This window comes from Pan paniscus, chromosome 2, assembly GCF_029289425.2.
Source record: "Pan paniscus chromosome 2, NHGRI_mPanPan1-v2.0_pri, whole genome shotgun sequence".
Classification (NCBI taxonomy): domain Eukaryota; kingdom Metazoa; phylum Chordata; class Mammalia; order Primates; family Hominidae; genus Pan; species Pan paniscus.
This window is the reverse complement of record NC_085926.1, coordinates 71,634,436-71,650,142: the sequence shown is the minus strand read 5'-3', so window position 1 is coordinate 71,650,142 and position 15,707 is coordinate 71,634,436. Positions and strand designations below refer to the sequence as shown.

Genomic DNA, 15,707 nt, shown 5'->3' with positions numbered 1-15,707 from the left:
ATCCTATAATAGCAGAGCTGTACTCAGAAGATTTTACTCTCACTCTATACACAGTGCTAACAGATGGTCATTGGCTCTCTAGCCCACAGTATATAATGCCCAAAACCAGAAAAGGGATTTCTAGAGGGAGGCATCAGGAAGCAGGAAGAATTCATAGGAAAGGAGCAGACAAGTAAACCTCAGAAAGCAGATGAGCAGTCGAGAATGCACAATCTGGCTCCAGTTCGTGTTGGGGCAGATAGCGCTGACCACTCCAAGGTCCCTGAAAGCTTGGCAGGAAGTCAGGAGAAATTCTTGCTCTCCTTAACAAAGACAGCAAGGCATCAAGGAAAAGTTCATTTCAGTTCACTTGGCTTTCAGAGGGCAGGGAATTATGCAACCCATTTTAGAAAAAGTCTCATCAAAACAGAGTAAGAAATAGTCACAAAGCTTTGGTAATGTTAAAAAGGGTAAATTACTTATCTGGAAAATGCATTTGGCTGGAACACTTTATCTAAGTCCCTGGATAAATGTGATGTGACTGCTACAGCTTTTGTGCACTGACTTGCTTTCCTCCAGTGATTCCCCATAGAAACAATTATTTCTTACAAGTTATCTTGTGCCACCTTCTTTTTTCCATCTTATCCTTAATTTTCAGATAAAAAGACTAAGTTCTTAGAAACAGTCAGACTGACTTGGAAGTATCACTAATTTTTTTTTTTTTCCTGTCTTCCCCTCAGATGATGAAGTAATAGGAGTTAGTGTCAGTGTTCGGGACCGAGAAGACGTCGTCCAAGTCTGGAATGTAAATGCCTCTTTAGTGGGTGAAGCGACTGTTTTAGAAAAGATCTATGAACTTCTGCCCCACATAACTTTTAAAGCAGTATTTTATAAACGTAAGTGCTTCATTTCCAGTTATTACTTTCTAGCTTACTCTATCATACTTTTAAAGATAGAAACTGTTTTGCAAATGCGGTGAAGGCAGACTTACTTGAAATTTGATAATTCAGAAAAGAATTCAACAAAATACATTTAAGTGTTTTTTTAAAAAAAAAACAAGCTTAGTCTCAGAAATTAAAGTAAGATTTTATTCTTGCCTAACTGCGTGGATCAGAAAAGGAAATAACAAATATTGTGTTTGTTATTTCAAAAATTTGTACCTGAACTCAAATTTGTAATTCTCAGAAAAAAAATTACATTCTATTGGAAACACCAATAACAAAAATGTCATTATATGAACTGGCAGGTAGATATTCAATCATCCCTTCATAAACAGGAATTTATAATGTATAACATCTGTATTTGCAGAAGAAATGCATTCTGAGCACAGGCATGGTTGAATGTTCTACTGAAATGCTAATACTTCCTCATTATGAATGACTATGACACAGAACTGAGGGAGAATTCACGCCTAGTGGTGAAATGTTAACAGTATGAATAGGTGTGTGGACCCATTGTTTTCCATCATGATTCATTTTCATTGCTTTTGTGTGCTCTTTTGAAAAAGTCTTCTTTTTCATAATGAAAACATCTTAGTGCTATTAAACCAATGTTTGGTAGATCAAACTGCAGGTCACACATTTAACAGAGTTAGAGAAAAGGATGACAGCCCTACACATGTATGATAAATTTCCTATATCCAAAACTGTTCCTAGAGTCAGTAACCCATTTTTTAACTACCATATTTCATTGAATCTGAGATGCTCTTGAAGATAAAATGCTCCATTATTTTAGTATTACTGAAAAAGAAAAATAAAAGGCTCCCAATTAAACTGTAACACATTATTGGTACCAGAGGTCTTCAAATATATGTGTGGTAGTTGTGAGGAGTGCGTCTTAGAATTGCTGAAATACGTTTCATTATTGCTTCACTTTTTCCAACTCTTTGCCAAAAAAGGATAAAAAAATCAAATTTTGTTTTGTGAGTATCCTAGTATGACAAGGGATATTAACACTAAGGCCTCCCTGTAAGGAATCATATAAATACAGGCCAAATGACCTAGATGTTAAGCAGTGGGACTGATCTGGCACTACAGATATTCTGAATTTTAAATGGAAGTTTAAAAGAGACAGAAAAATGGCACTGCAGAAGTTGCTTATTGGCTGCGCAGTGTAGAAGTTGCCAATTTGCCGATGCCATTTTTATTCTTTAGGGATACTTTAATTGTATTTTCACCCCATATATTAATTGAAAGGTCATCAAGGGTTTTTTCTTTTTTTTTATTTCACAAGACTAGCAGAAACTCTCTAGACGGAAGTGTATTTCATTGGCATTTATGTATGGGGCTAAAACATTTTTTCCCACCTTTGAACCAGCTCCACACTTGACTCTAAAGAGGAGAACACCAATTTGGGGTCGTTAAGTCAGGCACTTTAGATTTTTGTCCCACTTCACCAGTGTGACCTTGAGCAAGTCACAACTTCTCATCCTTTACCTTTCTCATCTGAGTATCGAGGAGGTTGGTCTTAGAGGATCTCCAAGGTTCCTTCTACTGCAAAATTCTATGATTAAGTTTCCAGGTAGCACATTGGTTAGCAGCAGGCTCAACACAGATAATAAGATATCTGTTTTATCAGATAATAAGGCCACAGAGTGGTTAGGCTAGTTTTTAGGGCCATGGCAATAATCAGATAAGATTGTCAAAGGGCAGGATGATTCACTGCTTAGCTGTTGTGATGGCTCTGGGAAAGAAAAAAGCCAAACAAGGGGAAAGAAAACTGCAACTTGGCCAGTTAAATCAAATAGATACCTAAAGGTAGGGGCCATTGCAAAGTATGTAATACAGAACTGAGAAAGGGTCTCAGCAGAAATTCATATTTTAAGGGCATAAATTGGCATTTAAAAACTCAAAGGTTGTTCAAATAAAAATCTGAATTTGAAAAAAAACAAGCAGTTTTCTTTATTGTAAACAAAGCAGGCAGTCCTTTACTCAGCAGGGTATACACCACTTGCTGCAGAAGTAATTTGGAAAAATAAGATTTGGGCTGAAATCTTTTTCACAGCAGGGTAAGCTAAGTTAGAAACGGCCAATGTATGCTTTTACTCTGGTTTGGTTAATAGGATCCTAGTGTAAGTATTCCCAAGTTTACATAAGCCAGGTGACTGTAGATTTTCCATGTAGAAAGAACCCAAGCATATTCAGTCATGGCCTCTAGCGGGTAGATGGGCATTGGGCCATTGATAACTTACATTTGATATGGATACACATTATTTGACTGAGAAACTCACAATGCACAGACTCCACTCACTGACCAGCCCCACCCTGGCCAATTCTGCTAAGTTCTTCAGAACAGCTGAGTGACAAAGGTCTTTTCTGGCGTGAGAATTGTTTACAGCAGGAAGCTGGAGCCCAAATCTGCCCTCTGTGTTCCCCTCTCCGCTCTCCTGTTTCTGTATAGGTATAGCTGAGAATGCTTTTTACATTTTTCAGTAGTTGGAAAAAATCAAAAGAAAAAGTATATTTTGTGACACATGAAAATTATATGAATATCAAATTTTAGTGTCCATAAATAAAGTTTTATCAGCATAGAGCAATACCCATTTGTTTCCGTATTACCTATAGCTGCTTTAGTGCTACAATGGCAGAGTTAGTAATTGATACAGAGGTCAGGCATGGTGGCTCACGCCCGTAATCCCAGCACTTTGGGAGGCCGAGGCAGGCAGATCATCTGAGGTCAGGAGTTAAAGACCAGCCTGGCCAACATGGCGAAACCCCATCTCTACTAAAAATATAAAAAGTTAGCCAGGCGTGGTGGCAGGTGCCTATAATCCCAGCTACTTGGGAGACTGAGGCAGGAGAATTGTTTGAACCCAGGAGGTGAAGGTTGCAGTGAGCCAGGATCACACCATTGCACTCTAGCCTGGGCGACAAGAGAAAAACTCTGTCTCAAGAACAACAACAACAAATAATAATAATTGGGACAGAGACCGTATGGTCATAAAGACAAACATTTATTCTCTTCCTTTTCCTGAAAATGTTTGCCAACTCCAGGCTTAGAGCAATTCTATAATCCCTTTCTACCCAAAGTAACCTAAGGCTGACAGTACTCCTGTTCACTAGGCACTCCCAATTCTGAATGTTCTGTTGTACTGTCTCTTTAACCCATCAACATTGTAGTTTGCAACTATGACCACCCCAGACTACCCCTCACACCTAGAAGTAACACAGATCTTTGGATAGTCTGTATATCTGGATTTATTGTTTGGAAACCAGGTTACTGTAGTTCTATGGTACCTCTACTTGACCCTGAAGCATAGTGTAATTTCCTTGCAGATCAAAGCATGTTTTCTTCGATATCTTCCCTAAATATCTTTCTTAAAAAGAAAACACACACACACACACACACACACACACACACACACTCAATGTGAAATATTTGTAAAGTTAAAGCTGTGAGAAATGTTCTGTTAAATTAGTTCAGATTTCAGGCTGCCCTTAGGAGTATGGCCAACCTGAGGTGACCTGGGAGGTATAAAGTGCGTCTCTCCCAGTGTTTTATCCAAGTGCGGAGTAGGTTGGGGTGAACATCCAAGATGATGTTGAAGGGAAAATAGGCCCGTTCCATCCACCCCCTCAGCAATAGTCTGAAGAATTTAGTCCTTATGAAAAACACAGAGGCCAGGTACAGTGGTTCATGCCTGTAATCCCAGCACTTTGGGAGTCTGAGGCGGGTGGATCACTTGAGCTCAGGAGTTCGAGACCAGCCTGGTCAACATGGCAAAACCCTGTCTCTATCAATCAAAAAGACAAAAGTTAGCCGGGCATGGTGGCACATACCTGTAATCCCAGCTCCTCAGGAGACTGAAGTGAGAGGATTGCTTGAGCCCGGGAAGTCAAGGCTGCAGTGAGCCGAGTAGCGTGATGCTACTGCACTCCAACCTGGGTGACAGAGCAGCAAGACCCAGTCTTAAAAAACAAAAAGAAAAAAAAAACAGAATTGGAAGGGGCTTAAAAGGTGAAATGGGCCAGCCCATCTGCCTCCTTAGAACCCCATTCACTGCTAAGTGTGGGTAGCGTGTTGGGGATCAAAGCACCCAGAGTCCTGAATCACCCCACCTTTATCAGACATTGCTTCCTGGTAATGGTTAGCCAGATCTGGGAGGTAGATTGTCACACTCAGTCTTTTGCCTTAGAGAAAATGTTATGTATTTCGTAGGTCTCCCTGTGGCATCTTCTACTTTAAAAAACGTTAAGTGTTTGAAAATATTTTTGGTAGCATAATTTTTTTAAATTCCTGAGTTCCAGCTGGGCCTGGTGGCTGACGCCTATAATCCCACTACTTTGGGAGGCTGAGGCAGGTGGTTCACTTGAGGTCAGGAGTTCGAGACCAGCCTGTCCAACATGGTGAGACCCCCATCTCTACCAAAAATACAAAAATTAGCTGGACGTGGTGGCACATGCCTGTATCCCAGCTACTCCAGAGGCTGAGGCTGGAGAATTGCTTGAACCCGGGAGGCAGAGGAGGTTGCAGTGAGCCAAGATTGCGCCACTGCACTCCAGCCTGGGCTACAGAGCAAAACTATGTCTCAAAAAATATATATATATTCTAGAGTTCCTAATTAAAATTAGTAATTTTGCAAGCCAGATGATAGGTCTGAATATCTATTGGCAGGGGGAAACTTGATTTGGAAAAATAAAACTTAGCAATTTTATGAAACTTCATTTCCCATGGAGAGTGTTGAGAGGTAGGCAGCAGGGGCACCTAGATATAATTGCTGTCACCCTGGTGTGGTTCTTTGTTTTGTTTTATTTTTAGTTTATTTTTAAAGATAGGCTTGTAAGCGGCTTTGTCTTGGGTTGTGTCAGGCACCCCCTCTCCCCACCCTCTGCAATGCATTTTGTGGGGCACATTTTCCCCTGCGGCATTTGCTTGCAGCCCAACATACTCTCTTCATCGGCTTGCTGAGATGACTCATCCTCCCAGGCACAGCAAGAAGAAACAGGCAGCATGCCCATTGCTTGTTTATTCCTTGTTTTAATTTTCATTATTACGTTTCTCAGGAAATGCACGCCTTAGCTAACAGTTACTGGCAAAAAAATAAATAAATAAATAAGGTGTTTGAGTTCTTGCCAACATTTGGGGAAGCTGAATGAGATGCCTAGAGGAGGGTTGGCCCATCCTTTGCTTAAAGTTTTCTTTCCTTTTTTTCTTTTTTGTTTTTTTTCTGTCCTTTAGCCCATGAAGAGCATCATGCTTTTGAAGGTGGACGTGGAAAACACTAATTGCACTCTGTAAAGAATTCTTTGTCCTTTGCTGATTGGTTTTGGAAACGGTCTTAACAGGAGGGAGAGTGAAGAGAAGACTTGCCGAAGCCGATGCTGGTCAATTTAGAGTGGGTTTCTGTCCTTGCAGATGGGCAATTAGGACTCAAAGTGGCAGGTGGGGTGGGGGGAGATTGTGTGGGTTTCTACCGTCACATTACTTGCTTTTTAAAAAAAACACACACAAAAAACTTTTTTTTTGGCTTTTTAAATTCTCTGTTCTTTTCACTCTGATTTTTTTTTTTTTGCCGTTTAAAATTCCTTATTCAGCCTAATTATTGTTTTCTACACTCCCCTTTCATTGAGGCACAAGAAATGGGTTTCCCTTTAAGTAGCTCTGCTGTACCTAGTTAATGAGAATATGCATAATCGTGACAATACTGCTTTTGAATACCACACTGTACAAGGAGGAACACTAGCTTGGAGAAATCTGTCTTCTGATTATTTGTTGTGACACATTCCTATGTACTGTGAGCTGGGCATTGTTTTTTTCTGTCCCAGGGAAAAGAAAAACCATACTTAATGTGATTTTGCACTGACAGCACACAAATCTTCAATTTTCCTTTTTAAAACTTTTTTTTTTAGTGATAAAAGGAAAATAATAGTTGGATTGCATAACATGAAAACTATAATCACAATTCAGTATCAGGATATAAATCAAGCTCTAAGTCTTTGGACCCTCTGTGGAAACATTTCTAACCCGAATTTTAATTTGGCCTTTTCAACCAAAGGCTTAGAGTGGTAGCAAGGGATTTCTTCCAATAGGAAACCTGATGTTTCTGATTTAAAGAGAAGGTGATATTTTAATTGTTTGAATTAAGCTCCTTGCAAAGTTCGGGTGTGTTTACCCACTTAGGGCTTTCTTTCCCAGTCAACGCTAACACATTTTGTTAAATGATCCCTTTCCCTGCTCACATTGTGTGTCATTTCTCATCATCAGTAGTCCTCCAGCCTGGGCAGCTGTCCCCACCCTTTTTCATGTAGGTGCAGGAAGTTAAATCTCATTTCCAGGATGCATGTGAACATTTACAAAGTTGAACTTTGAGTGCATTCTGCTCATATTAATTATTGGGATTGTTGATATATATTGTATTATGCTACCAAAGAAATATTGGTTTTATTAGAAGGAAATGGTCATGGTCTCTGGACCATGGAGACTTGCTCAGAATACGCTGATTTCCCTCTCCTGACTTTGCCAAGCCTTTGGCTGCTTTTGCCTGATAAAGGGCAGGGCCATCTGAAGACACTTCCCCCAGTCGGCTTTGGAGTCACGGGAGCTAGTGCCTGCTCACACATTTTTCAAAAGGGCAGTGCACTCAGAACTTCACTGTACCTGGGATTTTTAATTCCTCTTGCAGTGTTGACCAGCAGAGAGACTCGAGGCTACTTTAAGCCTCCACTATGTGTTTGTAGATAAAATTCTCCATTCAAACATTTTAAAGGACTTTGAACATTGTCTGCTTATGGAAGTTGTGCCCTTCACTTGGTTAGTAACCACCTCAGCCATAATACTTACCATCATAGGTTTTTAAAAATGCTTTTTTTTTTCTAAACTTGAGTTTCCTTAGTTATTTCAAAATGAAGTATAAGAATATCAGATCCAATTAGCAAAAGCCTAGGACTTGTTTCTCCAAATATTGTACTATCATTCAACTTGTTTTAAAATTATGACTCAAGAATTTTAAAAAATTATTCTGGACATGAATTAAAACTTTTTTATAATATAAGTATTTTTCTGATTGAAAAAAGGATATAATTGACTTCACTATAATTGTCATGTATATTTCCATAAGTAAATGGATTTTGAAGTATTTTTATTTTTTGAACTTTATTTAAAGCATTTGTGATGACATGTTCAACTTTTGCATGTATGTAGCCTTTGAAGTAAAAATAAAATAAATAGGAATGTTAGGCTCACGTTAATATTTCTAGTTTCTGTTTATGATCATGGAACATGACTAGCACACAAAGTAGATTTTTGCCCCAGTGAACTTCTGCAACTGTTTCTGACCCTTTAGAAAATACCAACTGTGAGAAGGATTTAATTTGCCTAATGTTAAAAACCTATCATCTAAATTACTTTCAGAGAGGATTTTGTCAGATTTTGGTTTGGAAATTGTTTTAATTGAATATTTAATCATAATAGACTTTGTATGAACTAAGCTGATTTAATCAGTTTAAAAACCTCTCATTACCTTCTTAGATTAAAGAAGCTAATACTGTTTTGAGATAGAAGGAAATATTTTGTGGGGCGTGTGACTTTTGTGTTAAGGCAGTTTACCCATCTTGGCTGATGTGGGGAAAGTGCAAACTTCCAGTAGAATCCCGGTCTTTTCATCCAAGTGCTTGCAGGGGCAGCCTTGTAGTCTGCAAAGAACCATGCAGAAACCAAAGAGCTTGCTTTTTTGTCTTTGTAATTCCTTAGGGTCTGTGATATATGCCAGGAAATCTGATTGAAACTAATATGCTTTTTATTCTCCCATTATTCCCTAAATTGTTATATCACAGGCACTTGCCTACATTGGGAAAGTAAGGACAAATAATACCCATTTAAAGTAACTTGCCTATATTTTGACTGTCTTTCGTAAGCACTTGCTGAACTGCTGACTTAACTCAGTTTTAAGATTTCCTCTTTCCCCCCAACTTTTCCACATTTCTTAAATGAGGGTGTAATTTACTGCAAACATGTACATTTCATATAATATTGCTGTTAGATTCATGGTACACTTTATGAAGCAAAAACATGAAAAGGAAAACACAACTCTAATAAACTTTAAAGATTAAGATGACTCTTTCTCACCCCCTCTTCTTGAGTTTAGCCCATGTCTACACCATGCACACGGTCACAAGACTTTATAGCTTAGAAACTTTAGGTATAATTGGGTCCTATAGACATAATATACAATCCACCAACTGAGCCTTGGCCGAACTTGTCCCTTGTTAAAGACGTAGGGCTAGCCAGCCACAGAGCTGGGTATTGAAGTCGGCAAGTTGTATCCCGGTGCAGGCGTCCTTAAATGGAGAGTACTCAGAATCTGCCAGCCTTAACCTGCCCACTAGCCACCCTAATCAAGCATTAAATATCTGATCCAATCTGGCCACTGGTGTAACTCCGTAATCAGACATCCTGTTTGTAAACAGCTCCTCCTCCTCTCCCTCTCCCTCTCAGAGACAGAAGTGGTGCTGGGGTTTGGAGTTTGAAAATAACCTTCCTATGACAGGAAGTGGGCTTTTGCTATTAGTTGCCCAACTCTTAGAGGATCCCAGCTTATGTCTTTAGACAAAACTGACAGCCTTTGGAACGATCGCATGGTGGCGCTGCCTTCCAGCCAACAGTTCTGGCTCAGCAGCAGAATTTATCCAGCTATGTTTGTAGAATTCTTTTAAGATCCTACTGCATTTTGCTCTTAAGCTTTTATAAAAATTTGACGAGAAAATGTAAAAATGATACTTGGCAATAAGACATTTAGTTTTCATGCACCTAATAAAAATGTGTCAAAGCTAGATCGCTCCAGATGTGCTTAAAATATCTGAAATCCTAGGCTCTCATTGGCCTTATAAGTGATTGGGAAGAAAAAGAATAAAATAAACTCACATACAGGAGATATGGAAAATATTTCATCAAATATTATGCCCAAAGAGAGAAAATTAGGAGTTGATTTTTTTAGCACTCTGAATATGGAACTTCCTTTTAAAAATGTAATTCTACCCTTCACCTTTCCTACATTGTATGTTTCTGTGAGATTTTACTCATTACAAGTGAAAGTAGAGGACTGCCTGTGAATTGTTTACTTCTGAAAAGAATATATTGAGATCAGTTAAAATTACTCAAGAGTTTGGTGACTCAGGATTGTAAAAAGCCTGGATCTCAACAGCTGGGAGGAGTCAGAGGGTGAAGTGGGAAAAAATAGGGACTGAGAGGCAATGAAAAGTCCCTTTGAACCTGTGGTCATTTATAGCAATTAGAGTGGGTTGCCCCTCTACTTCTCCCAAGAAGAAATCCCAGATAGATTCCCTTCATGTCAGATTATACTGTTCTGATTTTATTTTCTATTATTTTTACATATACATCCAAATCTAAGAATACTTATTCAGATTGGCCCACTCAGGCCAAAAGTCACTGTCTTGTCTTCTAGAAATTCTTTCATGTTGCTGACATGAATCCATTTTTAAAAGAACATTCAGGGACTCTTAGAATTTTAGAGTGGAAGGGACCTTTGAGATCATCTACCACTGCTTCTCACCCCTTAGCATGCAGCAAAATCACTCAGATACTTACTTATTATTCACATTTCTTGACCCCAGCACTAGAAATCTGGGAGGATATCTGCATTTTTAACAAGTGCCCTAGTGATTCTAATGCTGATGGTGCTCAGATCGCTCTTGGAGAACCCCTGATTTTATCCAACTCCCACATATGACAAATGAGGAAAGCCTCCCAACCCTAAGCTCTGTCAGGTGACCTGATTCCAATGTATGATACCAACAATCTTAGGAAGGCTGGAGAAAACCATTAATACTGAGACTTGAGTAGATGATGCTCGTAAATAAGAACTTTATGGCTGGGACCACAGCAGTCATAGGAGCCCATCCCTGGAAGTCCATAATATAAAGCCTTTAATACAGAGTGGTGGTTTTTCTCTTTTCTAAATACCATTTCAGCCTGTTAAGAGAAAAGAAATTAATGTTCAGAAAAGTAGTTACTCCATATGTGCAGTAACTACTTTTCTATAATGTCTTATGGCATCTGGGGTTCAGCATCATTGAACAAGATTAAATGAACGTTATAGAGCTATAAAATTGCATGTAAAATAACACAAAACTGTTCAAATGACTATCAAAGTAGCCTGGGAATGAATTTCCACTAAAATTAATTGTCACTTTCAAAACGTAGCTTAGCAAAGCTGTTACTAAACTGGAGAGATCCTTTAATACATAGAAATGTCAAAAAAAAATCAAATAAGTATTCCCTAAACGATGTGAGTGATAAGCAAAAGTCATTGCAAAGTCAGTATTTTTTTGTTCATCATTGCTACTGAAATTCAGAGTTCCATTGTATATGTGTGTCTTGAGTGTACCTTATTAGAATATCCAATACAATAGCTTTTGGATATTCTATGCTTTTGTGTCCTTCAGAAATCATGAGATTGAAGGAATCTGTGTTAAATGTTTTTGTTTTGGTTGCTGCCTGAAGAAAGTTGCCAACTCATTTAGTGAAATGCAAGATTTCTTTATGAAAATTTCAATTTCTAATATCGAAGTCAGATAATTTTTCTTGAACTTTTATTTTGGAACAGATGTTTATTTCGGATCTATTAAAGTGTCAACTTTGCATTATAGAACTGAACATGAAGTAAATTGAGTGTTTCTGAGTTTTCTATAGAAAATTTATGCTACCTCTCATCTTTTCACATACAAAGAAGCAACTTTTAATGAAGGCTTAGGGTGAAAATTTTAATTTTAGCACTTTACATTACATGATGAATGGCGAATATTAAAGGACTTTGAACATTTTAATAAACTTACAGTGTTTCTGTTTTCAAATAGAGGTATTGATGCTGTGGATATACATTAAATTCTCCCCAAAGTTCTCAGACTTTAATCAGATAATGTGGCTTACAACCATTGTTTTTGTTTTTAAGTTTTAACACTGTCTTTTCAGTATTCATTTAAAACAAGTCACCAGGACTTTGAATATATTCTCATGGAGAATTTATTTCAATGATTATATAAAAGAATTTCAAAATTTAAACTAGTGAGCATACTTTAGCTTGAGACAGCTAACCAAATTTAAAATCTTACCAGTTGCATTGAAAGTTATTAATTCTTTAGAATAGTCTTACCTGTGTAAGTTGAACCAGGTTTGTTTGATTATGTTTTGGATCTGCTTGTGCCCCCACCCCCTTATTTTATACCATCTGTGCCCTGTGCAATGGGGGACCCTTTCACATCTGGCTACAAGCTGGTGTAATGCCCTTCCTTTTGATCTGGCTTCATCTAGTGATTTGCTCAGTATTTTTAAGGTCAGACTGAAAACTTTTCTGTTCTAGTTATTTTTGATTTTATATTGTGTGTTGTGTTTGATGTTCAGATACATGTGAAAGTTGCTTCTATAAGTCAGTATTTTTTATTCCAGCCTTTTGCAGCAATAAGGTAAGACTAGACTATACTTTTCTTACTTGAAAAGGTAGTGATTTATGTGTTTAGTGCAAATGTTTAGACTGTTTTGCAATTTTCTAATTTGGGACTATATTGCTATGAATTTGTGCTTCTTCATTTTTCAGGGTAGTAGTTCACAGGGTTTGTTTAAGTGTTAGTTTGTAGAACTTTATTTTGAGATCTTTTGTAATCTGTTGCTACTAATTCTCATTCTGTATTGAGGTTCTTATAGTATAGAAATGTCATTTTCATCCTCCAGTTTAAAAATTTCATGCAGTTTAATCAACCACATAACTTAATCATTATTAGATTTCCAGTGTGTGTATGGTGATTAGAATAACCTTGTTTATTACAACACATATTAAAAGTTTCTGTCCAACACCTCTAATATGTGTGACGCTGCTAGCATGGAGTCTGACGCTTAGTAGGTTATCTGGTATTCTGATGGGGAGTAACTGTTTTTATTTTTACACTTCCCTGTTGAACACATTTGATAATAGGGCTCATCTGGGTCTCTTAGAAAACGTATCTTGCTTATTTTAATTCTTTTTCTTTACCCTCTACTAAGAATGGTTCCGTTTTAGAATAAGTCAATTACTCTCATTGCTCTTTTGTGCTGCAATTTGCTGGTGAGATTCAGTTGTCCCCTGTTTCGGCAAGTAAAGTGAATTTACTCCTCCTTTCTGGCTGTCTAATATATTCCTTTAAAAACAAACAAAACGTACCAACAAACTCTTCTTCCATTCATCTGCAGACTTTCCTATCTCTCCCTGCAGAAACAAGCAATTCAGGATCTTATGTGTGATGCCTAATTAATTTTAACACAGCGAATTTAATGAAATCGTTGAAGAGCAGGGCATAACACTAGGAAGGCTTTAAAATTTCATAATATTTCCCTCTCATATTTGCATCTGATTACTGCCACCATGCATTCTGTGTGTACTTTATCATCTAGTCGTTATTGATGCACTTTTTGGAATGTGTTCTTGGTTGTTCTATTAGCATAGGTTCCTCTGCCTTGTCACCTAACGTACAGTTTTCTTGGAAGCCAAGACCATGCATGCCTTTTCTTCCTCAGTGATCCTTTCGCTGCAGTAACTGCTATTAAAGAACTTTTAACTGCTTTTCGTTAATGAATGCATAAAAAAATCTCTGGAATCCTACAGGACGATGGTTCTTTTGTTACATGAAGAAAAGAAAAAAACAGTAGCATTTGCAAGGGCCAGCAAGTTAAAATATATGTCATTAAAATATGTTTCTATTTCCCATCATCTGGCTAGGCTGTGGTGCTGACTAGCTTATTTCTTGCCAGAGAAAATAAGTTTAAATCATAAGCATATTTAACTAGCAAGCATAAATCATAAATTCTTTATAATCGTAAGCATGTTGAACTCTGGTACCATTTGTACAGATGGCAGGGCTAAATGTGTGTGCTCCTCTAAGCATTAAAGATGTGGACAAGCTCTTACTCCCCAATTTCCTCTTTAACTCAGGAAACTTAAATCATTTGTTTTTTGCACATATAGGATTATATAAAGTATGGACCTAGAGAAAGGTTTCAGATCTTAGGAAACATTTGAGTTTTGTGATTCATGCTTACTGGAAAAGAATGATGGAAGTGAAGGTTAAACACTAAAGCCGTGTCCCCTTTTTAAGGTGAAAATAATTAGTGTTTCATGAAGATAGCCAAGTTATAAAGGACAAGACTGTTTTTCAGAATTTTATTTTATTTTTTTAAAACAAACATCTTGGAATCCACATTTTAACAGAGGTCCATCAGCTTTCAAAGAGTGTTCCCTAGAAGGGTGGTTCCACAGAAACACTTTCAGATATGGCAAACAAAGTTTTCATTGTAAAATACATTTTAAGAAGTATTTTTAAAAGTATAATAAAGCAATAACACACAGTGACATGCATCACATGGCCAAATTTTAACATTTTGGAAGCCAGTAAGTATAACTTATGTACTCACTGATTTTGTTTTATGAAACGAAACAAAGGTTTTATAAAACCTTTTTAGCGTAAAATAAAGGTACAGAAAACCACACAAAACAAATGTGTAACTTACTGAATTGTTACAAGGAGAACACTCTATAACAGCAGGCCAAGAAATAGAACTTTGCCGGTCACCCCAGGAGCCCTTTCTTGTGTCCCCGCCCTCTCCACTAAAATAACCATTATCCTGACCTACAGGAGACACTTGCATTTCTCTCTGGTTTTATCACAGGTGATAAACATTATTTTACATATAGAATCTTCTCTAACTATGAACGTTGGTTCAGAAAACTTATTTGTAGTAAGTCTTTTAAATGATAAGTGCAAAATGACACACTATAAGCAATTGATACCCCCGTAAGTTAGTAACTGGGCAGAATTTAATGTGCTTTTGCTGTAGTGTGTGGCTCTGTCCATAGCTATAATATCCACAATAACAATAGCATGTATGGAGTTCCATGCCATCTAAGCATAGAGGTTAGTTCTCCCCAACACTCTACGAGGTGGATGCTGTCATTGTTGTCCCCAGTTTGTGTATGTGGAAACATATGCATGAGGTTCAGAGAGGTGAAATAACTTGCCGAAGGTGACACCAGTAGTCAGTTGCAGAACCAAGATACATCTAAGGTACTGTGGCTCCAGCCTGTTCTACAGTGAGGCTGCCTTGGTGAAAGTTGAAGATATGATGTGCAAGAATTTTGAGATTCCTTATGAGAGTTTGTTTACAAAGAAAAGGTTTTACAGCTTTAAGAAAAAGATGGAAAAATCACTGGCCTAGTTCAAACTTTTTATTTTACAGATGAAGAAATGACCCAGAAAGTATAAAGAATTCGTTCAAGGTCATACAAGTAGTTGGTGGCAAAGTTGCAGCTATATCCCAAATCTCCTGGCTGTTAAAATCAATGATCTTTTCTTCATTCCATATATTATGTGGAAAAAATGCATGTTTTCTAACCTGCTTCTTTGCATCAACTCCATGTAAGCAGATTTGTCTTAAAACCAGTTTATAGCTAGGACACACCATCTACTTGCTTATTTTCTCAAGGTTTTAACTGGGAATTAAAAAATTTATATCTGAAGCTTGCTTTTCTGTCTCACTTATTGAGTGCCCAATCTGCAGACACACATGCCTAACACTCTTCTCCAACGAATGTACAAGAATAACACATTTGCTGGTGTGGATGGCAGGTGAAAAAGAATTACTGATGTAGCGTGTAGGCCCTTCAACATATTCACGGCCAATTCCGGATTATCCCAGCACAGATGGATCATGCAAAATCCCTCTTCTACTTCTTACTGGTGACCTTTAAC

The 15,707-nt window shown here is 37.7% G+C and overlaps 1 protein-coding gene across 3 annotated transcripts in view; it reads left to right on the top strand.

Annotated features, from left to right (window-relative positions):
• EIF4E3 (eukaryotic translation initiation factor 4E family member 3) overlaps positions 1–8,165 on the top strand; it is a 42,676-nt gene extending 34,511 nt beyond the window's left edge. The window contains exons 6-7 of one of the 3 annotated variants that reach the window (XM_034956882.4): positions 720–875; positions 6,157–8,165. In XM_034956882.4, the coding sequence (XP_034812773.1) occupies positions 720–875; positions 6,157–6,203 (203 nt within the window). In that variant the 3' untranslated portion in view covers positions 6,204–8,165. The other 2 variants (XM_063602825.1, XM_063602824.1) reach the window with 2 other exon arrangements.
• Positions 8,166–15,707: the final 7,542 nt, after the last annotated feature.